Source organism: Acanthochromis polyacanthus, chromosome 12 (genome assembly GCF_021347895.1).
Source record: "Acanthochromis polyacanthus isolate Apoly-LR-REF ecotype Palm Island chromosome 12, KAUST_Apoly_ChrSc, whole genome shotgun sequence".
Lineage (NCBI taxonomy): Eukaryota > Metazoa > Chordata > Actinopteri > Pomacentridae > Acanthochromis > Acanthochromis polyacanthus.
Window position 1 is genome coordinate 10,802,534 of NC_067124.1, and position 26,203 is coordinate 10,828,736.

General features: G+C 42.7%; 1 protein-coding gene across 1 annotated transcript in view; it reads left to right on the plus strand.

Moving 5' to 3' along the window:
* The window catches only part of rspo2 (R-spondin 2), a 92,739-nt gene that overhangs the window by 46,828 nt on the left and 19,708 nt on the right, over positions 1-26,203 (plus strand). The window contains exons 3-5 of the mRNA XM_051957269.1: positions 6,485-6,673; positions 16,605-16,748; positions 17,033-17,221. Coding sequence (XP_051813229.1) covers positions 6,485-6,673; positions 16,605-16,748; positions 17,033-17,221 — 522 coding nt within the window. The remainder of the gene's footprint in view (positions 1-6,484; positions 6,674-16,604; positions 16,749-17,032; positions 17,222-26,203) is intronic.

Consider the following 26,203-nt stretch of genomic DNA (forward strand, 5'->3'; position numbering starts at 1 on the left):
TGTTGTCTTTTTTTTTACATTTGCAATATGTCAGTTATAAAAGGTCTGAAAGCGGTTACAAAGGATCATTTTTCAGCAGCGAAGACTCCAAACTGATTTTATCAAGCTCAGCCTCCAGATAAGTCACATCAGTGAAACCCTACATAAGAATGTCTTCTTGTTCTCAATGTTAAGTTCAGGACTCTCAAAGAAACACAAAAATTATGTGCAATTTGCCTTGTTAGAGTTTCGGGTTGCAGACAGTTGGAATGGTTCAATGTGAATGATTTCATGGGTAACGGTAGGTGAGTGGAAAGCAGGAAGTTGGTCGGCCGTGGTTGGAACCCCTTGCATATACCAAGGGTTTTGGCAGCCCTGAGCGCAGTCTGTCACACTTGCTTTGGACTCATAAAACCGTACCTGAGATGGAGTTTGGGTTTCTGCTTGATCTCACTGCAGCCCTAATTGCTCTTGAGCTGCATTCAGAGTAAACCTCCCAGCAAGCCTACGGCTGCAAAATGAAAGCTGCTGCGATCCAAACATGCCGTCATTCCTCCTGTTGTGCGCATGATTGAAAGAAGATAGCTTCACCTGACCAGCACAGATGCTTATCAGTGAATATCTGGCAAAGGTCCTTTCACTGTGTAATGTTGATTTCATGGTCTAATTTCTGATTTTCGAATGTGTCAAGTGCACTGGAGTTTCAAAGATGGTGATTGACAAAAAACATGATCGGTCTTGGATTATGTTTGAAAGAAACTGTTTTTTCACACTGTACATATTCTGTGTCTTGTGGTAAGTTACACACGTGGACAAAATTGTTGGTACCCCTCAGTTAAAGAAGGAAAAACCCACAGTTCTCACTGAAATCACTTGAAACTCACAAAAGTAACAATAAATAAAAATTTATTGAAAATTAAATAATCAAAAACAGCCATTACTTTTGAATTGTTGATTAACATAATTATTTAAAAAAACAAACTAATGAAACAGGCCTGGACAAAAATGATGGTACCTCTATAAAAGATTGAAAACTATTTGACCAGAGTGACATGATTAACTCTGGTGTGTCATTTAATTGACATCACAGGTGTTTCCAAACTCATAATCAGTCAGTCTGCCTATTTAAAGGGAGACAAGTAGTCACCCTGCTGTTTGGTGAAAAGGTGTGTACCACACTGAACATGGACAACAGAAAGCGAAGGAGAGAATTGTCCCAGGACATCCGAAAAAAAATGATAGACAAACATCTTAAAGGTAAAGGCTATAAGACCATCTCTAAACAGCTTGAAGTTCCTGTGACAACAGTGGCTCATATTATTCAGAAGTTCAAGACCCACGGGACAGTAGCCAACCTCCCTGGACGTGGCCGCAAGAGGAAAATTGATGACAAATTGAAGAGACGGATCGTTGGAATTGTATCCAAAGAGCCCAGAGCAACCTCCAAAGAAATTAAAGGTGAACTCCAAGGCCAAAGTACATCAGTGTCAGATCGCACCATTCGTCGTTGTTTGAGCCAAAGTGGACTTCAAGGGAGACGACCAAGGAGGACACCACTGCTGAAAAAAACTCATAAAAAAGCGAGACTGGAATTTGCAAAAATGCATGTTGACAAGCCACAAAGCTTCTGGGAGAATGTCCTTTGGACAGATGAGACCAAACTGGAGCTTTTTGGTAAGGCACATCAACTCTATGTTCATAGACTCAAAAACCACGCATACGAAGAAAAGAACACTGTCCCTACGGTGAAACATGGAGGAGGCTCAGTAATGTTTTGGGGCTGCTTTGCTGCATCTGGCACAGGGTGTCTTGAAAGTGTGCAAGGTACGATGAAATCTGAAGACTATCAAGGCATTCTGGAGAGAAATGTGCTGCCTAGTGTCAGAAAGCTTGGTCTCAGTCGCAGGTCATGGGTCTTCCAACAGGACAACGATCCAAAACACACAGCCAAAAACACCCAAGAATGGCTGAGAGAAAAGCGTTGGACTATTCTAAAGTGGCCTTCTATGAGCCCAGATCTGAATCCCATTGAACATATGTGGAAGGAGCTGAAACATGCCATTTGGAGAAGACACCCATCAAACCTGAGACAACTGGAGCTGTTTGCTCATGAGGAGTGGGCCAAAATACCTGTTGACAGCTGCAGAACGCTCATTGACAAATACAGAAATCGTTTAATTGCAGTGATTGCCTCAAAAGGTTGTGCAACAAAATATTAAGTTATGGGTACCATCATTTTTGTCCAGCCCTATTTCATTAGTTTGTTTTTTTAAATAATTATGTTAATCAACAATTCACAAGTGATGGCTGATTTTGATTATTTAATTTTCAATAAATTTTTATTTATTGTTACTTTTGTGAGTTTCAAGTGATTTCAGTGAGAATTGTGGGTTTTTCCTTCTTTAACTGAGGGGTACCAACAATTTTGTCCACGTGTGTACATAAAAAGATTGATGTCCTTCTTGCACCAGTCTTGCAGCTGTTTTTCTTATGTTAATGTAAAAACTACAACAGCAGCTAGAGTGGCTCTGTCCAAAGGTAACAAGATGTGCGTTTTAAAACCTCTAAAACTCACTCACATATTATATACTTTATTGAAACCATTAAACAAATTTTTTAAAGAAGTTTATCAGTTTTTGTGGTGAGGCATGCTAGCTGTTTCCCCCTATTGATAAGGCAGCATGACTCAATGGGTAGAGTCTTGTCTTGCAACCGGAGGATCGCTGGTTTGATCCTTGGTCTGGAGAGCTCACATCAAGGTGTCCCTGAGCAAGACGCTGAACCCCTAACTGCTCCTCCTGATGAGCCGTGGTTAGCGCCTTGCATGGCAGCTTCCCCCATCAGTATGTGATAGCAATTTTGTTGTATAATGACAATAAAAGCACATTCTAATTCACATTCATTCCACTGTTGCTAAGCTAACTGGCTGCTGCTACATATCTACACATTAACAAAAACATTATAGCAGCTGTTTGTTTGTGTTTTTTTTTGGGTTTTTTTAAGTCAACATTAAAACAGGGCAACAGAACCTGCTAGTACCTGTTAAGTACTAGCAGGTACTTGTTAAGGCTTTGTGTCAAGAAGTCCTTGTGGAGGCTTCTTCAGTCATGTTCCTATGGACTCTGGCTTTTGTAAATGCAATACTTGAGGCTCAGAGGGCTCTTTCCTTAGCTGTCAGAAGTGGGAACTGCGGATTTGTTTTGTTTCACATAATACAGACTCTGTGGTTGAAACTGTAAACTACATCAGTTTATTGTGTGCAAGGAGTAGCACTTCTAATGGTGAGCATCCCTTTTTCCAGTCTTAAATTACCCATATGCTAAAGCCAGTATCCATAATTTCATGATGACCACTTTCTGTGCGGCTTTTCTATACGTCTGGGTCACTTTGGTTTCAGTGTGATTGACAGAAGAAACGCCAGATAAATCAAGGCATGACATGATTTGTTAGGGGGAAAAGAAGTCATAGAGGGATGCTGAACATGTGGCAAAACATATGTTCAGAATTTTGATAGACTGGAAATTGAGTGGGCCTGCTGTTTAAGAACGGGAAGAAGACACAATATGCAAAACAAAGACCACATCCCCAACTCAGAACATACAGCTTTATGTTCCTGCCAAATTAGCTTAACCTTTATTCATAAATGTAGACATGTCCACTCATTTTACTTTGATTTTCTCATCCTCTATTCTAAAATATCGAATTCACAAAAGTGAGTATTTTCTTTAAGAATGGTGTAAACCTGCTGGCAGTCGACAGAATGATGTAAAGTGCAGTTGACATAATGCTAGTAGTGTGGCACATGAGTTGGATAGTGCTGCTCTAGACACTGTAAACTGTGGCCTCTTTCCTGACATACCTGTGGCCTGAACCTTCAAACCTTTCCACAGACACACACAAGCTAATCTCCCAAGATCAGCACCAAAAGAGTAACATATACAGCTTCTCTTTCTCTTCTTTTTCCCCACCAGGATGTGGGATATACTGCCTTCAAAATGTGTGCGGTTATGTTATCCTCAATCAACATGCATTGCGAAATTAGCAACTGGCAAAACAAATGTTCAACAGCAAAGACTGATCAGGATCTTCGAATCAGGCTCATTAAGGGCCTTTTCAGTGGCTGTAGTTTCTCCGTTAATTGACTGGCTAGTGACCCAAGATGACCACAGGCCCAGATAGTATTTTTCTTTCTTTCTTGTCAGGATGATATTGTTAGCATACTGTTAATTGTTACAGATTCGAGTCCGCTCAAAATGGGCTGGAGAAATAAGCTTTCCAGCCTCACAGGTTTTGCCAAGTTGGGTTTCCCCTTCTGTCAGTGTTGTGTTCAAGATTGGCAAGGATGTCGGGAGTAAATGTGATCAAGTTAATGTGAATGTCAGTTAGCTGTAAACGCATCCAGACTGTGTATTCTACAGAAATATATGGTTGAAGTATTGAGGTTTGGTCATATGTTGCAGTTTTGTTTTACAGAATGGAAGGATTTACAGAATGAAATATGAGATATACTGTATTTGAGAAATTGTGCTTGTGGTGTTACCTGATGGGAAAAAGGAGCAGTTTTAATATAACTGCAACAACTCTGTTTTAAAATGAAAATGACATATAGTATGTTTCAGTCTGGTTTAATGTACGTTTTTTAAATTTATAATATTTTGCTATCTAATCATGCCTGCACATCATTTTGACAATTTCTGAAGAGGAAAGGTTTAAAAACTGTATCAGAAAGTCAGAAACAGAGCATTGTACTGGATGCTAGTTAAGCCGCACCTGTGTCCACCAAGTAGAGCCAAATGACTCTGAGGAAGCTGGACTGAAATGAGAGAAAACATGCACTGGCACAAATGAAATAAGAAATAATATCTTAGACACTAGATTGACAGTTGAACATAAGACACATTTTTCCATCTGAGGATTGGAGAAGCCAAAAACAAGTTACAGTTTGGGGTTTTCATTTCTCCTTCATGTCTTACTGAGGGAGTGCCGACTGGACATGAACCATCACCAGTCTGCATGATAAATAAGTTTGGAGCGCACAGCCTTGCGTTGCTGTGATCGATGGGATGCCACTCTAAACCTCATCCCTAAAGACCAGCAGAGACACATTCTGATTAGCACTTAATCTTACTTCCATCCACCTCGGCTTCGAGAGAATGAGTGTAGTTTGGCAAGGCTAGCATACCTCTCTGAAAACTGTCTCCCAGCGCTCCAACAAAAGAAATGAAAAATGAAAAAAGATGAGTTCAATGCAGCCACTGACATCCGCTGACTGATTTTCACATGATTACAAACTGATGCTTGCACTGGGCCCACATAGCGCTCACTTTTGTCTGGGTGAATCTGTTCAGAGAATATACGGATCTATGGCCAGTAACGCAGGCATGCTCTGCTCTGTCTCCCAGGCTTTGTCCAGCTTGCTGCACAGTGTTTTATTAAGTGTTGTGGTGGGTCGCTCAGTACAAGCACCGCTGTTACCCGGTCCCTGCTTGTGATATTTAAGACTTGGCTAAGATCAACTGAAGTGTCTCTCGTTTGGATTTGCCCAAGGACATTTTCCTGTAAACGGGATGCTAAGGAGTTTACATTGAAAGTCACTTATTGTGGAATGGACTGTCTTTTTACTGGCTCCTTTGTCTTCTGCAGGCAACTCGAGCTGAGGCCAGACCCACAGTGGTTTTAGGGGCTTTCATCAACTGTCTCAACACAATCGTTTAGGAGGCCAGCTCTGACTAGAATTAATGCAATATTCACATTCATATCCAATCACCATTCGAACGTTGAGAGGGGAACCAGAGTTTGCATGAATGGCAAATTGTTGAATTGGACACATTTACTCTGAATTAAAGAATGTCCTGCTGTTATATCTATTATGGTTGTTTTGGTTTGATTCTACTTGATTCTACTTTACTTGGGTTGTATTCTATCGGTCAGCCCTCCCACAATTGAGTTGGTTGCCTGAAGTTCACCCAGTCCTTGTCATCAGGTAAATCCAGGCTCATTAGCTGATGACTAAAGATACAAGGATCTAAAGGATCTCTGTTCTCTTTTGCTAGTACAGAACAAATAGCTGTCTGAATCACCATGGTGGATGCATGTTCCAATGCAGCTGTAGCAAAAACTAACAGCAGCGCAAACCTCACATTAAAAAAGTTCTACATTTGCTGTGTGTTCCCTTCAGAAGGAAGGCACTGGCAATAATTATCCACCCCAATGATTAGTAAGGTGCTTTAAAACTCATAATTTTTAATGATTATTCATTGCTTCCATGTACATCTCAGACAGTTGACATTTCATGGCTTGCACACAGACAGAAACTGATGGAAGACAGAAGATTCAGACTCTGGCTGCCTTCTCACATAGATAATTCCAGAAAGTTGTTGCAAAATGTGCATGTGGGGTGCATGTTTTACATTCTGCTTGACCATTGAACATGCTTTATGACTGACCTTTTCACGCACTACTTAATTCCATCTTCTGATTTTTTCCCTCTGTGTTTGTCCTGCAGCTAGCTATGGAGCGTACCCCATCTGTAAAGGCTGCTCGGTGTGCTCCAGGGATAACGGCTGTGTAAACTGCCAGCCCAAACTCTTCCTGTTTCTGCGGAGGGAGAGGATGAGGCAGTATGGGGAGTGTCTTCACGACTGTCCAGCCGGATACTATGGCATGCGCAGCCCCGAACTTAACATGTGCTCCAGTAAGATTGTCTTTATCCAGCCTTCCTCACACTGCACCTTTACCCTCAAACTCTTCCACCACCCTGTTTTCCCTAGCCACACATTCACAACCCCCTCTACTTCCCATTTTCCCACAGCACATGATTTATTGTCAATTATCCAGAGGAGATACACATGCCTCGCAACTTGAACGGCTCATCTGTTCACACAGGTGGATGTAAGAAGTGAAGCTTCATCTTAGCGGCGTCTCCCTCGAGATTTTACAGTGAATTCCGGCGAGGATGAGTGCTGTTTTTGATTTGTCTTTAACACTCCCTTTTCACCTATATTACCAAACATCCTGTAGCCATGAGGATGTCTGAAGGCATGAAATTCAGGTGCAAATGCAACCAAGATGCAATGACAATTCGGCCAAACCTGCTCCAGCTTCCCTTAAAAAAAGTCTCCCCTTTGAAGATGCCATTAAATGTCTCCTACAAAATTGATTATGTATATTAGAATTAGGAGATGAAACTAACTTGCTTTGTCAACTGTGCGCAGGGGCTTCTGGATTGAGACTTTCATTAGGCAGTGTAGGTTCTAGGCTGTCGAAGTATTTTTTAAATGTATGTAACCTCCACAAACAACTACATTTAGATTACCATAATTTTTTATTTATTATTTATTATAACTGAGATAGACCACACCTTTGGTCGCACACACTGAATTATGTTTTGCTGTTGAAAGAAATCCCAATAACAGTGATTAATGGAAATGCTCTCATGATTCTCGCTAAAGAATAACACTACAGTCCAATTAAAGACATGCACCCTTCTATTCTTCATGGAGCGCTCTGATCTCACAGCCTTATTTTAACATGGGAATATGCTCAGAGAGAGAAAAAAAAGGAGAGAGTGAGCCTTATAGGTTTACATGGAGCCCGAGCTATTGGTTCAGTATTTCATATGAAAACAGGGAGGAACTTGAACCCATTTGGTTCCCTGAGCCAAACTCCTGACAGACGCACTAAAATGAAGCCCCAGAGGAGGATGTCCAAACTTTTAGGCCCTATAATATGAACATGTAGCAACTGAAGGAAGAGAACATTCCTACATTTTGTTTGCCCAATCGCTGCCGACCTACATGCAAATACATCTGCTGACTCCATTTGATTATGAGAATGAAAAGCATGTTGAAGCTGCACCATGCCGATAGGCTCAGTGGCCTATGTTGAAAAATGGACCTCCAATACCAGTGACATCACAACATATTCATAGACTGAACAAAAATATAAATGCAGCTTGTAATATTCTATCAAAATTTATGTTTGCTGTTGCAACACATGCCATCTCTTCAACAGAATGGATGCCATGAAACAACCAAGTACACACTACAGTGGAAGTGATAATGGACAGATCCATATTGGATATCGTCGATGCTGGCTTGTGAAATGTTTTCCCACTCTTTCTAAAGGGCTCGGTGAAGACATTTTGATGGGCAAGATCCCATTGACATATTCATCCAGACCTATGTCAAATCCTTCTTAGACCACAAATGGTGGAGTTGTGGACACTGAAGACCCTTAACTGACATGCCAACATCCAGCCTGCCACCATCCATTTCTCTTGCCATATGTAGCATCATGTCATTTGAAAAAGGCTGCATTTTAAGGAGGCTTTATATAGTCACTGGTCAAAGGAGGGTCTGTGTAATGGTCACGCTATCTGATTATTGCCCTTTAAAGCCACAACTGGCAAGAGTGTGGATTAACTTACTGCTTGACAGTTTGTCTGTGGCTGAACAGCTCAAAGACTTTATATGCATCCATCCATCCATTCTCTATACACCGCTTTATCCTCATTAGGGTCGCAGGGGGTGCTGGCTGCTGACTCGGGCGAAGGCAGGGGACACCCTGGACAGGTCGCCAGTCTGTCGCACATATGTAGACAGACAATCACACTCACATTCACACCTACGGACAATTTAGAGTGATCAATTAACCTCAGCATATTTTTGGACTGTGGGGGGAAGCCGGAGTGCCCGGAGAAAACCCACGCATGCACAGGGAGAACATGCAAACTCCATGCAGAAAGATCCCAGGCCCACCCCAGGATTTGAACCAGGGATCTTCTTGCTGCAAGGCAAAAGTGCTAACCACTACTCACTGTGCAGCACACTTTATATGCACAATTTTCTAAATTTTCTAACCAGAATAATATAAATGATCTTTATTTTATTTTTATTTTTTTACCTTTTCCTTATGCCGAAAAGAAACCAGTTTCATTCTACATTTATATTTTTGTTAAGCACTTGGTCAAGTTGCGGTCTTGATCAGTTTCAGTCTCGGACAGAGTTCATTAGCATCGCATTATGTTCACATCATCATTTTTTTCAGCAATGAGTAGCATAAGAGGTTATGGGTCTGAACTCACTAATCAAATTACAAGCACTAATCACAAAAATTCTCCTTCCTTTTAATATTTTGGATGCTAGGCGTTTGGTTGGTATGACTTTTTCTCTTTCAATGCTCATTGCCAAATGTTAGCTTAGCATAGGAGTTGGAGGTGTGAGTTAGCCTCTTCCAACTCCCAACTCCCAAAGCTACTCCATTTACATAAAGTGTGTTATCAGCCAACTTACTTGCCACCAGTAAGCCAAGGTTCCTAAACACCAGGTTTTGGTAGTGACTAACGGGTAATTAACTTTCACAAGTAAGTTGCTCACCAATTTTAATAAGCAAGAGGTAAAAAAATTACACATTAAAACACGATCTAAATCATTTTTGCATTTAAAAGATTTCCCAACAGCAGTCAATCCCAAAATGTCAATTTAAAATATTTCTCCTGACCATCTATGTGACATTCTAATGAAATCACAGACATTTTGTGTAAAATGTATGTCTATTGCAGTTTTAAACATTTAAAGTATCTTTAGGCCCACTGCTGCTATCAGTTGGATGCTTCCAAACAAAACACTCACTCTCTGCTTGCTCACGTTCACCCACACATTCAAGTTCATCAGATCTCCCCACAATAGAGGCGAAGTCCTAAAGACCCCACAGTCATTTCGTCCTATTTTCATAACTCTGAGAAAGTTGGAAGAGAAAGACATCTTGTTCTATGGTAAGAAAAAAGAAACTTTTTAAAAAAATTCTTTAATCCTGCTATGCTAACCGCTGTATCCCCATGCTGGGTGAATTTTGACATTAATTGATCCTGATGTGTGGCAAGTTAATCTGAATCCCTCTCCACACAAATTGTTCATAGAACAACATCTTGTATTGTCACGTAGCATCAGATCTCAGAGCGAGACCTACTTTGATGTGATCCCTGTTTCAGTCATGGCTCTCTAATCCAGTTTCCTATTTGACCCTCATTCTCAGCTGTGCTCCACGTGTCATTTTTACTAAACAGTTCATGTCCAACCTCCGTAAATGGACATTTTATTGCTTTGGAAGTTAGTATTTGTGAGCTGATACAGGCAACTGGTACACAACGGCTCAAAGACATAGTGGACAAAAGATGATGAGGGGTTCTCCACTGCTGTGGTCAGAGCTGCCGTGTGCTCTTGGTTTCCAAAGGGGCCTGGAATGTGGCATTACATCTCTGTTATCATGAGCATTTTAAACACAGCCTCTGAAATCACTTAGGGAGCAGCTGCTTATTATTGCACCAGAGTTTGTCTGTGTATTTTATCTCATTCTAAGATTTTTTTTGTGGACTGCCTGGGTAAAGGAAAACAAGAGTTAGACAAGCAAAAGGCTTATGTGCTCAGCCAGTCGCTGGCTGAAACCTCACTTTCAGTTTTTTGTGCAGCAGCTCTAGAGGATCCACAGGCATGTGACACAGAGAACCGTGGATGGAGAGCAGAAATTAATATACTTTTTACACTGTGAGCTGACAATGTGATGCAATATGAGGCAAAGAAAGCTGGATAGATGACTGTAATTAAACTGATAAGGAATCTAAGGCCAGTACAATAATGTTAAATGTGCCTGTATATGTGGTTTTTAATGGAAGGAAAATTCTTAGTTCAGACCGTAAATTCCAGTGTTAGGTACACTTTCCCTGCCATTATGAGTCAAGCTGCTAGTTGCGTTGAGGATTTTTTGAATGCACCATTTATTTTAGTCTTTGTGAGGGTAGACTGTCTCATTATTGAGCCATTGCCCACATTCATTGACTTCATTCCTCGATAGGATCTAACCATTGAACTGGGACATAGATATAGTTACACATGCTCAACTAGCAAGTATGCATCCATCCATCCATTCTCTATACACCGCTTTATCCTCACTAGGGTCGTGGGGGGTGCTGGAGCCTATCCCAACTGACTCGGGCGAAGGCAGGGGACACCCTGGACAGGTCGCCAGGCTACATATGTAGACAGACAATCACACTCACATTCACACCTACGGACAATTTAGAGTGATCAATTAACCTCAGCATATTTTTGGACTGTTGGAGGAAGCCGGAGTGCCCGGAGAAAACCCACACATGCACAGGGAGAACATGCAAACTCCATGCAGAAAGATCCCAGGCCAACCCCGGGATTTGAACCAGGGATCTTCTTGCTGCAAGGCGAAAGTGCTAAGCACTACTCCACTGTGCAGCCCAGCAAGGATACAATATTTATTAAATATTTTATACTTTCTGCTTCACTTTATCCATTTGTCTTTTCATTTTGGTTGCAAATACATAAAATCCTGCTCAAATTCAGTGGCACTTACTGTAGCCACCAGTTCCCCTCAAATCCAAGCTAACATTAGCATCCCAGAATGCAATTTTATTTATTTATTACTGCTTTTGGAGACATTAGTTTCCTGACATTGGTTTCCACTTAATACAGAAAAGATTGAAGTGTACCCAAATTCAACATCTTCATTCATCGGCTTCACTATACCTACCTACCAACTTCTCTACATGACTTGAGAAACTGCGCCTCACATGATGCTTTTTAAATTTAAGACTCAATGTTTTGGGGGTTTCCCTTTCACTACCAAGAAAATAACACCATAATTAGAGCCAGAAACAATGGGAACTATACTCCCCACAACATAACTGGAAACCCATTTGCAGGTACAGTTCAGCTGGATTCTGAGGAGGGTCAAGACACAGGGGCCACAGTGTTAACTACCATTACAAAGATGTAGCTGGTTCGTTAGCAATGCCTCTTTGTTGCATAATATCTCTCTGCATGACCATATATTATGTGCTTATCTGCTTTGCTGGAACTCCTTGCAGCAACTAATGGATGGGTTGATACAAGCCATAAACCATATGCAGTAACTCCAGTGTTATCCACAGGGGTTCTTATCAGCAGCCCAGAGAAGGCCCCACACCAGTGTCTGTGGGTGTCAGCCCAAAGCTGCACAGGGAAGATTTGTAGCAACGGTCACACACTGTGCTGCTTTACAGACAGTCAAATCTGCATGAACGCTGTGCAGTCATGCTCTCCCCTTAGTCACATCAGTCACATTTCATAATATTTCAAAATGATGAGCTGAAAGGCGACTATCAGAGCTGTCTTCTATAAGAGACAAAGTGTTGAGAAGGTCAAATTGAGAGCAAGGCTCCATTCAAGACTTCCTCCCTCAGGGTGTATTGCAGACCCCCCACTGGTACACATCCATACACCACCAACCCTACCACCAGCCCAGTTCTTACCCCACTGCAGCAGATTTAAAACCCCAGCTGTGTGCGCTGCCAACCAACAACTGGTCTAATCAAGGCCTGAGATTGCCAATATCCTGGAAGTGTGTTTCAAATATTGCAGCTCATTCAGTGCCAGCCTTATGTGCCACTCGAGACTCTTATGTCGGAGGTAATTTTTTGAAACTGAAATTGTAATTGTGATTACTTTATTTCTTGGACTGGCGAAACTTGTTACCAGATCCCACCGTTGTGTCTTTGTCTCATCAAATTAGGGCTCGAAGTTGAAACGATCTCTTCCAAGACAATTTTAGCTTTAAAGTCAAACTTAGGAATTTGCTTGGTCGGATAAGAGCCGTGCATCATGGGCCTCAACCAAATGAGTACCAAGAGTGTGCAAAAAAACTAACATGGGTTTTGCAACTTTTAACTGGCAGTCCCGGCTGCTTTCTCTTTAGCTCTCTCTCATTCGAGTTCCCTGTTCCTCACACTATATCTGAGCTTGTGGGTATTTCCATTGCACAGTCTAACCAACAAAAAGACCAGTTGCTTTTGGCCTTTGAGCTTTACCGAGGGACATTTAATCATCACAGCTTTACCAACCGCACTTTCAGGTTTGCCAGACAATACAATGAACCCACCAAACAGAGCACTGCTCCCAGGATGTTACAGCCAGACACAGAGTTGAATTGGGTCTTTTCTCAAAACAGTGTGTAATTGTGCATACAATAGTGTGAGTGGAAGGGCTGTCTGTGCTTGACCACTGTCTGAAGCCTGAGCTGTCTATGTATGCATGCTGGAGCTGGCTGAGCAGATATACAAGCAGAACCTGGTATATCACACACTGTGATTCCTGGAGTGAAGAAGCTAGGAGGATCGCTGACACATCTGTCATCTTTCATCCCTCTCTGGGAGATGCTGATTGACAGGAACACCACCTCTGCTTCACCTAACTCGACACCAGCGTGCGGAGGAGCACCCATGTGGAAAAAACAACACAGAGAAAGTGGGGAAGAACATGGCAGCTCTGGCCTCTGCCATGAACTCCTGCCATCTGCAGCCCCGCATGACATGGCTGGGTGGCAGAGAGCAAGCCAAAGCTTCCATGTCAGCCAAACCTGGGGCCTAGAGAGTAGGTCAGAGCTGTTCAACTTAGCTTGGAGTCAAAGATGGAAAAATAGGACTTGTTTTCCCCCTCACTTTTGCCAGGCCTTTTTACAACATGGACACTCCTGCTGTGCAGCATTGCATCTGGTTAGCTTTGTGGAGGAGGCCGAGGCTCTCTTGGTAGACTGATGAGTGGTCTGACAAACCACCTCCAGTTCCAATAACATAAAAAATACCCATGCGGAATATAAGAGATTCCTCAGTCTTCACAAAATGATTTAGCGCCCTTTCTTTACATAGTGAACTTTCATGTCAGTAAATGGAGTGATTACACATGGCACGCTCTGCCCGTGGAGCAACACAAGTTCACTGAAGCTGACATGACGCTTTCGGTGCCCGTGATAAAATCAGCAGGTTCCCCATCCAGACTACAGCAGAAGGACTGTCTTCTGTCAAGCATGCGCTATTAGATCACAAGTGACACTTGGCCACTCATCTCTCAACTTCAGATGCACTTTGCATGCAAACCACATAACAGTCAAGTGTAAAATCAGACAAAAAAAATGTGTAACAGTGATATGGGTAAGCGTGGAACTAGTGCAGCACTCATGACATCCCTTTAAATTGAGCCCCCTCTGTCACTACTGACAACATTAACAGTTCCTCTCAGAGCTGAAGCATGAGGCTATTCCCCATGTGTTCATAATAGGCTGGGAGATAATGATGACAATACGTTTAAGTCCCTGGAACACCGGGCCTTCAATGGAATCTGATGACCTCATTATTTCTCATTAGTCTCACTGACGCACCTAGATGAAGACTTTAAAGGTGGACCAGAGGTTAATCCTGCAGAGAGAATGAAACCGGTTCCCTGTATCTGTTTCTGGAGCTGCTGGACAAGCTGCCTAACTGCTGACTTGGCCATTGGTCAGTGTAGGAGCTCCTCCAGCATCCCAGATAGTCCACGCTGTCCCAGATAGCCTTTTGGCTGATAGCTGGACTGGGGGATGAATGTCTGTCGTAATGATCCCTTCCTACCCACCTCGCTCCCTGATGACCTCTGACTCTCCACCTTTGCCTTGCTGCATTCTAACTGCCATGGAGCCACATTGATGTGTCATCCACCTCATCCATCTCCCCCAGTGACATCATTACTTATCTTCTATTTAGAAAATCACAATTTCCTGGCATGTAAGCCATTGTCTGACTACATATGAAACTGAAACCGAGAGTGATATTTTAATCAAAAGCCTTGTCAAGTGCTACTGCTGCTGCAAGGATACACTATTCTGCACATCTGTGCAGCTCATATTTACTGTCAGTAACTGAGGATTGCACAACAGGCCCAGTGCTTGAGAGAACTGCCAGATGTTCTTGTTCCCCTACTAACTCTTTTATTTTTTGTTTGGGAGCTAAAACTCTCTCAGGTGATGACAGGCCTGGGAAGTGTGAAGAGTAAAAGACAGCTTTGTGCTTTCCAATTAGCTGTGTGATTTATTAGCTTGTTCCTTCTATTGGACTTGTTTTGTATCAAACCCAAACATTACTTGATTCAGTCTCAGACAGAAATAAATGAGAGGTAGATAGCTTAAAAAGGGGGCTGAAAAACTGCATTGATACACTCAGGCGTTCCACATCAAAATCTCTACAGAACTGGATAACTTTAGAAATAGAAAAATGCAGCAATGGAGCTAGAAAATAAGCAGACTAGATCATGATTTCAGATGATTGAACACTGATGTGAGAACATAGGAAATTGCTAAAGAGATTGATTTATGGTTGCTGTACCTACGTTTTTCAGAATGTGGTGTGCAGCTTTATTGTGGAGTGGGTCTATCTCTAGACACATCTTACTGGTTATGTGTGTGTTTGTACATATGTGTGTATGTGTCCTTGGTTTGTTTAGACTGGTCGGGAAAGCGTGAGACCAGAGTGAGTGGGCAGAGGCCATATTTTAGGGTTCAAAGTAAAGCGGGGAGGGACCCCCTCGTTTTGGAGGAATGTTGAGGAGGAGGCCTGATGGTTAGCTGGAGATGGTGTAATTAAGGGGTGTGATTGTGAGAACCTTCCCTTCCCTGGGCCCTGCGAGGGTCACAGATAAAAGAGCAGCCCTCGCTCTTGCATGTGGAAAATCACAGTTAATGCACTGAGAACAGTGCACGAGCTAATGCACAGTTACATCGCCCAACAATCCGAGGAGCAGATGACTCCCTACCTGGAAAGCCCACTGCTAGTGGAGGAAGACAGCGGCTACAGGTTATAGATTGTGGTTCTCTGACACTTGGGGCTTATTGGGCAATAGGGCCACATAGAGTTTGTAAGGAGTGACATAAATTAGACAGCTCTGGGAGGCTCCTTCTAATCATGTGGGCCTGTGTGTCGCCCTGTTGGTGTGGTTGTTGTAATTTGGCCTTGCTTGACGTGCTATTTGCAGAGAGCTTGATGACACATTGCCGTGCCTTTCTTTGCAAGTGCGGTGCTGTGTGTCATGCACAGCAGCAGGGTGTGGCGTGGGACGATAAGTGCATCGTTGTGTTTGCTGACTAAATGCATCAGCATTTATTTGACAAGGTGGAGCAAAATATGATTGTCTCCCCCCTGTCTTTCCCATCACAAACCCACCTTCCCTCTTTATATCGTAGCCAAAACCTAAAGGATCCACGCAGCTGGCCAGCTCAGTGATCATAAGCCATCATTCACACTTTAATGAAAACCTGACTTCCCAATAATCTTCAGTCATGGAAACAGACACAGACTGGAGCAGTGCCAAGTGATGAGATAGCATATTAAGTGTGCTATTCAGAGATCTAATGGGATGTGTTCTTCCTGCTGCAGCAAACCATTAGTTGAAAACACGTGAGCTTGTGTTTGTATCCAGATTGTTGGATGTTGGATGAATCTGTTGAAAGAGTTGAGCGTGCCATAAATCCTCACCATATCTGCTGTTGGGGTTTCTCGCTGTTGACGTGCTACAGAAGAACAGAAGAATGAACAAAAAAATCGATGTCACAAAAAAAAAAACTTTTCTGAAATGCACTTGAGCCCAGGACAGAAAAGATTCATGGGGCATTGTCAGCAATTTTTTATAACGGGAGAGACAGTATAATCCCTTCAAGAACCCCCTTCCCCAAACTCCTTTAGCTCTCGATCAACTCCAGATGAGAGGGTTGTTTAGCCCCTAACGACTCTCTTCTTTCTCTGATACTTCCTCTAGGGTGCAGGATAGAGAATTGTGAGTCCTGCTTCAGTAAAGACTTCTGCACCAAATGCAAGTTGGGTTTTTACCTACACAAAGGGCGCTGCTTTGATAAGTGCCCCGAGGGCTTCGCCCCATTGGAAGACACCATGGAGTGTGGAGGTATGTGAAACAAAACAAATATGTGTAAAAATATGAACCTATCTTGTTGTTGTTGTTGTTTTTTTAACCCTTTCTCTGCCTGTAAACAGCATTCTATAACCTCGTTGCTTATTTTGGACCCAAATACAAGCAGTTCGACTGGGACCACACAAGTTATAAGTTATAGCTTCCCAGTAAAGCTCCGTCAACCTGCATTAAAGCTTGACCTGGGGTCTCTCAGTTGCCTCCAAATGGCACTCCACTGTGGTTTCACTGCACGTCACTTTTTCTGTGTCTCTCTGCAGAGGGCTGTGAGGTGGGTCAGTGGAGTGAATGGGGAGCCTGCACCAGGAGAAACAAAACCTGTGGCTATAAGTGGGGTCTGGAGACCCGGACGCGGCACATTGTAAAGAAACCACCCAAGGACACAATACCCTGTCCAACCATCGCTGAGTCCAGGATGTGCAAAATGGCCATGAGGCACTGCAGGAGAGGTAAGGATGTTATTCAATCATATGTCGAGGTGTGTGAGATAGACCGTCTGTGAGTCAGTCCCAACTCCATCCACCTTCACTTTAAAGTATACACTACTCGGGTGAATATTAAAGAAAACAGCCCACTTATCCCAAAGGAGAACTCCTTCCCCTCTCTCAGAGTTCCACCTGTCTCATGTAACTCTCGCACTCAGCCTTGTTTTTTCACTGTCTGTGTTTTTGTGGTGCACAGTGGCGTTTCCTTGCATGAAATATCAGTATTTTTCCATGGCAGCCTTGTTCTAGCCAGCTCTTTTTCTGAGGTCTATTTCCCTACCCTCTCTCCCATCTCCTTTCGTCTCCTCAGTGGAATTCTTCAAAGTACAAACTGCAGGTTTCCTCAATGGCCGTCTCTGTTTCCTCCCGTCAACTTGAGAGATATTTGCGGTGCACACAGCATGTATGTCAAGCCATTAAATGAGAAGTCAAATCTGGAATTTCTCTGTGTGCGAATAAAGGAAATATTTTTTTTTCAAAAGTAAACCATGTCTCTCAGACAGTCCAAACACACCATTTGGGGTGATGGTCTCAGTTAGCAGTGCTTTTAAAATAAATGTCTTTTCCCTTAATGTACTTTTACGTCTCTCATAAACTTTGGATTAGGATAGGGCAAGTGTAAATATTTAATTCACCAAATAAGGAAGCAATTACAGTGGCAGATATCATTCAGTCTGTCAAAAAAAGAAAAACATTGTTGAACAGAAAAAGGAAAATATTATAACCTTGAGGATTTTTCTCCATTTTTGGCCTGGAGTGATGACTGGGAGGGTCATTTAGTGAACTGCTGAAAGAGTAAATAAACTTGAAATAAACCCAGATAGTGTCTCATATTTCAGCACGAGCAAGGCAGTCGCTGCTGTCTGGGTTGGAAAACTGTGATTCCATGGCACATTTAGTTCCTAAAGCCCTCTCCCGTTTGTCGGTCAAATTCTCCCCAACCCCTGTGCACCTCTTCATGACTTTGCAGTGCCTGTTTGACCTTTTCCAAGAAACTTTATGACCTTCTTTAATTAAAATTTGGCATTGTTTTGCCTGGCTACTGTCGTCAATTATGTCAAGCATGAAGTCACAGATGGTAAGTTGTTAAGTATAAACCGAATGCATAGCAGAAGCCTTTTTCTTCAGTCCTTTAGAAACTGACACCAGACTCCCCATGTCCATCTTACTTAAAACTACTGTTCCCTGGTGATGTGGTCATTGTAAACCTCTCAGTACAGTTCCTTATCTAGCGACTGTGTTACATCTCTGGCAAATTGTGTGTAAAAATGTCACTGTATGTGCATCTTAGGACTCTCCGGGCTCGTGAAGTGCTGCGGTGGCCAGTTTAATAAAGCCAAAAATCAGACTTAGGCATGTGTTGTTAATTCCCTACTCCTAGTGAAAAATTCCCACTTGGCAAAAGCCAGTGAAATGCAACACTCCACAGTTCAAATAAATACAATGTAAAAATGTAAGCCGCTGAAGTCGAACAGAAGGAGAAACACTCCACAGATCCAGCGCTGTTGCCTGGGAGCGCGACCAACTGACATTTCAAAATAATCACTTCCCGTGAGTGATAATAAAGAGTTATCCAAAAAGAGGAGAGGCCACCCTCTGAAATGCAGGTGATCAGGAAGCGGTAAAAGCCTGTGGAAGAAGATCAAGAAAGACTGCAATACAGTTCATTATGTAGTACTTCACTTGGTGACTGTTTAAATTTATACAAATTTCAACAACTTTGCGAGCTTTAGGCCCAGAGTAATCCTTAAAAATAACAAGTGTTGCAATGCACTATAACCGATTTTAGCTTAAAACTATTACCTCATTGTATTAATTTTATATTCACAAGAAAATCTAAATGTACAAACTCATTGTAACAATCACTTAGAGCTGAAGACAGTCTAAAAATGAACATTTTTTCAGCTCCTCTCACTGGACACCAGACACCAATGTTTAGGATAAGCACAGGATTATATAACGGCAGACTGTAAAGATGCTGTGGATTAAATGGAGACAGGAAATAAGAGGAAGCAGCATGTATCTATACACTATTTATGGCGATGCTTATCTGATCACCCTGGCTTGCATTTCTACATATCTGCGTATTTAAATTACACAGGATGTCATTGACAGATCCCTGTCTCCCAGCTTAGCCCAAGTGCACAAGGACAACTCGAATGATCTTCTTTTTCCTTCTGTGTCTGCAAAGATTTAATCCCTCTGTAACACATACACAGGCAGAGAAAGTAAAGCCTAGATAATGTCAAGAGGCGAGGCGTTTTCACAGCAAACATGACGAGTCGTGTAAACCATGTCTGATGTGTTCCGTGCAAGTTGCTGATCAGTGTTAACACCGTATATCATTCCCCTGCTGGGATTCATTTGTTGTTCTCCGCTGGCATTTGCCAGAACAGCAGTGTCCTGATCACAAACTCTGTCCCAAAAAAACGGCAGAAAAAATATTCTGTGGACCACACCTAAAGATAAAATGTGCATCGCTGCACTGTCCAAAGCTCTATTTTTATTCAACTGCCAGTCTAATTTTAAGCAAACATTTGAAGCTTGGTACAAATAAATTGAAGATTTGGTTTGTTTTCAGTAACTGGCTTCTAATGAATGGTGAGGAAGTATTCTCGAGAGAGGAGTGCAATCCTCAACTAAACGTAAGACATGCATGTAAGACAATTTAGATTATATAGAGAAGACAGACGTTAAAAAATACATATAAGCATTGGAAGTCATGTTGGATTTGAAAATCTGTATTTTTATTTGAGAAACGACAAAAAACTTCCTCATTGCTTTTAATCACAACCAAAGATAAGAAAATCATCTTTGTTAATCATGTCTGTAGACCTTTGCAAATTAAGCACAGAATTTTTCATACAATATGGATGCAGTAATAGACAATCTCTAGAGGAATAAGAAAGTCTAGTCTAGTCTAGCTGCTTGACTAGCTCGTGCGCTAGGCATTTGCATTGTACCCTTGAGACGGTAAAATGCTCTTCTATCATCTAGATCCCTGGAGTGTTGCTCTGAACAGGCTAGAAACAATAAAGAGACTTTATTAATAGCTGCTCCGGTGCTATCAGCATTGATATACTGAGTTCCTCCCTCACACTGTCTTGTGAGCTGATGGGAGGAGAGAGGAGGAAAGGTGAGGAGAGTGATAACTCTGCAGCACCCGGCTGCTCAGTATTGATGCCTTTAAGGAATCCCCAACAGAGATTTCCCAGCAACCCCTGTCATCAGATTTACTGGTTTACAAACAGATGTGTGTGACGAGTTTGATTCCTTGTTTTACTTCTTTTTTTCTTCTGTTTATATGTCCTAGCAATTCTGTGCATTTTCCTACTTCTTCTCCTGCCCACCCACCATGCTTCTGCCATGTCAGTGACATTAGATGTTGTGTAAACAACTTAAATAGTTAAAACTTTCAAAACTCCCGCTCTTAATGTAATCCCTCATTTGGGATTTAAGAGAGAGTAAAGTCCAACGCAAACACACATTTGCAACTCAGGCTAATTTCCAACAGTTTCTACAAATCGGCTTTTAGATTCTCAGACGGCATGAGGTATTAATGGCAGCAGACAGGAGTGACATTTGTTTAGCTCTGCTTGTTAGATTTGTAGGTAAAAGTAGATGTTTTAGGAGTGTTCATACTGCAGGAGGCAGCCGAGCTCAAAGTTAACCCAAACAAGAACAGAGGTTTTACAATATGAAGTTATGGAACATTAAAAAGTTACAGCTTAGCAAATTTTGGAACTAATAACTGAAACACATTTAAGACCTAGCTTCTCCAGAACGATGCAGTTCAGTTTACACTCAAAATGCTTCCACGACTGCTTCTCTGAGCCAGTGAAGACTCACAGACACCCTGTTGACCTCATGGAAAGAAAAAGAGGCAATGCAGAAAGAGGCAAAAAGAGGAGGAATAAGAGAGAAGGAACTTGTAATGATTATCTTTGGCCATTGGATTTTGTACCTGTACTTGGGAGAATTGCAGGGCTTTGTGGGAGTATTGATCTCCTGTGTAAAGAAACCCTTTCTGCTGTAGGGCTCAACTGAGGCCAAGCCCTCCATCCCATCAGTCATCTGAGTGCTTGGATGCAGCCACCACTAATATTGTCTGTCATAACTGCTTTGTGCAGTTTATGTTTATACTGTAACTGTGATAACTACTTCTTCTACCCGTGCTGTTTGGCCACATTCTGTGGCAGGGGTGTAGAAGAGAATAAACCCACCTAGACTCACTGCATCACCTCATCAATCCTTCACAGCGTGACATCTAAACTTCTGCAAGGGTTTTTTTCTGGATTTAAGGCAGTTGTTTATACTGCCACACAAACACCTCCAGTCTGGTGCAGGGGACCAAAATGAGGCCAGATCCGCACCAAATCAACCAGACTCCAGGAAGATTTGGTCGACTGGTGGGCTTGATGCCAGGTTCTGTCTGAATTCAGTCTGGTTCTGTGGTGAATCCACAGTACTGTGGACCTCCTAGCCCGCTCCGTCTGCAAACCATCTGCTCCGAAGTCTCTGCTCCTGTGAAGTGATGCACGGAGCAACAGTGATTGCCACAAATCTGCTCTGGAGGAAGCTCAACTGGTTTGTCTGTGGTGCGCACTGCTTGCAACACCAAACAATTCCTGTGTCTGGCAGTCCTTGGGTATGAGTGAGCATTTAATGCGCAAGCATGCTTATAACCGTGTTACACACAATTTTGGTGTTTATACTCATTGAGCCAAAGGGTTTAAGCCCTGGCGAAAGATGCCACTCACTTCTGAGCATTTTAGTTATGCACTCAGCATGATCCCATCTGAGTCTGGCCTGTGTTTGGCTTGGAAACTCGACATCCAAACACATTTCTGGATGTGTTTTTGTTAGATGTAGCTGTCCTCTCGCTTTTTTTCTGTAACAAATGCACATTTTCAACTTGAGCCTAATTGATGGAACGTGTTATTCTTTTCCCAGCAGAACAGAACACAGGGCAGCTTGTCCAACAACTGAGCTCCACTCGAGCCACCACTGAACTTTAGCAAAAGCACTTGAGAACAGAGGTTTGCACTTCTGTCCCTTCATGTACTTATCTCATTATTCCAATTAATGTTCACCAGGGGTGCTCTACAGGAAGTAAGGAATTTTTGGATGGGAGAGCTGGTGCACAGATGACAAGTCCTGCTCTGATTTCTACCGCAGAGGAATGGCAGGTGGTGATTAACAGTGATCTCTGGCCTGAGAAATATCACGGACAATGCGGATCAGTTCTTCCCACCAGGAGTGGAGTGAGGAGCGTTTTCCCAGAACAGAAGGAGAACACTAATTGGCAGCCACCCTGTCATAGTGATTATTTGTACCTCTCGCTGCAGTCTGTTGTGACTGGTGGAGCCACGGCTTAATCTTCATTTAATAAGGCCGCTCCATAGGGGCTGACACAGTAGCTAGTCAGAAGGCCTCAGAAGCACTCTGCCTCCTTTGGACAGCATTGATGTCTTGGCTCCAGACACAAGGCCTGGGTTGGTGTCTGACTGGGAAGATGCCCACCTGCCACCACCTCCCACCACACAAGCTTGCATCATTCATTAATTTAATTAAATTCAGCCCAAACTGGGTTGTGAAGATTAAAAAAGAAAGTTCAGCAGTAGACAAGCAGAGTGATGATTTCCTTTAACTATTCACATGACTGTGAAGCTGAGATGACAGAGAGTATTTTGGAAGCTTTGCACTGTGCTGTACTGAATAAGAGTGTGAGTGAAGAGGATAGACACATCAACCTGTCACTGACTTGGCCAGGTCTGCTGTCTCCCAATGCCAGTGGCAGTTATGGTCAGCGCTGCGGTTGCAGTCACAAATTAACACAAGTTCTGCTTTAGCAATTCCATATTTGCAAAATCTCTGCAATAGATTATTCTTTTCCCCACATCCATCTCTGAGCTCATGTTTCATATCTCCCCAAAAATGATTATTTAGGCTCTTGTCTCTACAGCCAGTCAACACTTCCTTTATGCCGATGGTCTCAAACCCAAACTTTTGGGCTTATTTTTCTGCCTCTTGTACAGCTTGGTGGTGTTAAATCTTTCATTGCTGGAGAAAGTCATTACCAGTAGTCTCAGAGACTTTTGTGCCCTGGATATATTCCTTGTTTGAGGGGGTTGGGAGGTGGAGGTGGAAGAGGAGGGGTCTCTGATTAACTTCCCACTAAGTGCCCCTGCTCTCTGACCAAAATAAATATGGCTGCTGTCATTTTGTCAGCAACTGTCTTCAGAGAGCAATATTTGAAACACCCCATGATCCTGATGGCTTTTATATGGAGAATCCATCGTCATACCACAGGCATGAGCCATAAACATGTGGAGGCCTTTCAAAGACCAGGGGGTGGAGGGAGGGAGGTGGAAGAGGAGGGGTCAAAGGACCTCACTGGGGCTCCATACTCCACATTATTGTCATCTGGTCTTTTCCAAGCAGGAAGAAAGAGGAGGGGTACAAGCAAAGTTTTTTTTCACACTCTTTGAGTTGTGGTTTAGCTTAACTGCCTTTTGTAGGCTTGTGTTTGCACATTACATACAGCCTCTTATTTGTTATGCTCGTCTTATTGTGAGGCATGCATTGATATTATTTCTGTTCCAGTCAGAGCTAGCTGATGCAGAAATCCCCCTAAAATGCATTTTGATGCTGAATGGATGTCCATCTGCCAGTCAAAAGTGAATGCTGACACTCATCTGTGACTGCAATATGCATTTAATTGAGATCATAAACCTAAATCAATCATCTGTTTAAAGTTTAAAGATCTGCAAGGGCTAGCACACAGTGATCAGAGTGTCAAAGACGAGGGGCACAGCATTGGTTGTGAGGCTTCCATTGTCGTCTTCTGGCAGAGGAAATGAGGCATATGGGTCGACATCAACAGCCCCATCAAAAACAGACGTACACAAACAAACAAAGTGGCAGCAAACGGGAGGGGGAAGATGAAGGCAGCAGAGGAGGAGGAGGAGGAGGTGCAGATATTGTACAAAAGTGGAATGTTTTCATGTTCTCATGCCCCACAAACGGAAGCTATTTCCCCCCACTGTGCAGTACATGAGATGATATTGCCCATGACACAGTTGGGACCTTAAAGGGGAACTTCGGTGTGTTTCAACCTGGGGTCTGTTTTCATATGTCATTTCATACATGTGAGTGATGGAGAAATGAATTTTCGACATAGCTCCAGTATTTAGCCAGGCAGGCAGCTTAGCAGCTCAGCTAGCAGCTCGGCTAGCAAAAAGTATGGGACCGAAATCGCGCGATTTCGGAACGAGATTTGCTTTCTAGTGTCCTGAGATTTGGATACAGACCACAACAAAGAGTGATCGCCAGGTAATGTGGAGGTTTTCGTTCATTTCTCATCTCTAGTATGTTGTGGGACACTCACTGAGACTATCTGAGCCGGTCAGTGTGGGGCAAAAAGCACGTTAGGGCGGACTTTGACGCGGGGGGGCCAGCTGCCCCATACTTTTTGCTAGCCGAGCTGCTAAGCTACCTGCCTGGCTAAATACTGGAGCTATGTCGAAAATTCATTTCTCCATCACTCACATGTATGAAATGACATAAAAACAGAACCCAGGTTGAAAAAAACCGAAGTTCCCCTTTAAAGCGGACCTTTGGTGAATGCTCCCTTGATGGGCACCCAGTGCAGTTACACCCTGTGATTTTTTACAGCAGTCGGGACACAGTCTGGGTCTTTACAAGGATGGATGGCAACTGCTTGTGATTAGATCTTTGAAGTAAGGTTCCACTCATATAGTGGACTCTTATAAAATATGTGACAACTACCAGCCAGAGATCCACAGACCACTTGTGATTATGACTAAGGTGATCATTTCCTTTTTATATGTGATGGCTGGCCAGAGAAAACGATAGAGTGAGGTGCTAAAGGTTTTTACAGACCAGTTTCAAGGGTGGTAATCTGTAAAACTGCTAATGACCTTCTATGATGCAGTGCTAGGCAGTATCATTAGATATGGTCTGGCAGCTTGGTTTGGGTTTCTTTCTGTCCAGCTGAAAGCTAGAATAGCTAAAATGGAAAAAAACAGCCATGAAGGTAATTGACAAGAAGGACTTCCCATCCCTTCAGATGATCTTTGAGAAGTCAGTGCTCAGTCTGGCAAACAGAGTACTGTCTGATCCTTCTCACACTCTTTTTTCAGAGTATGAGTTGTTACCTTCTGGTAGACACTACAGAGTATATCACGCTAAGAGTAACCGTTTTAAACTCTCCTTCATTCCTGTTTCTATTGTACTATTGAACAGCCGGCACATAGTGCACAGCTCAAACTAGGGTACTGGCTACCGCAGGACTGATATACCTGCACTTAAGTGTTTTACTTGTGTTGCTTAATGGAATGGGTATCCTATATGCCAGTGCTCTTCTTAAATGCGGTACTTTCCCGCTACTCTGGTTGTATGTTGTCTTTTTAATGTTGATGTGACTGCAGCGCTTTGCCCAAGACAAATTTCCCTAGTGGGACAATAAAGTTCATCTAATCTAATCTAATCTAATCTAATCTAATCTAATATAATGAAACCTGCTTACCGTGCTTGAAAATGTGTTATGGATTTGGAATTAGCCATGTACAGTGAAGTTTCAGAGTGAAATCGCAGGAAAACATCAAACTGTGTATGAAAATGGAGAAATTTAACTATCAAATCCTGGTGCAAAGTATCATCTGTTTTCTTCTTCAATCTACTATGAAAATATCAAGTACCCATATCAGGCTGACCCTAGTTTGAACACAGGGGTGTTAGGGGTTTCTCACCTCATATTTAGATAACCTGAGCTGGTCAGAGTGGGATCTGTCTGATCGTGCTGCATCCCTACACCTCCTCTCTCTGTCTGCCAGACCTCCAATCCGCCCCGGCTGCCAACTCTCCTGTGGGCCGCAAACGCTTTCATCTCCACATCTACAACACACCAGACAGATGAGGACG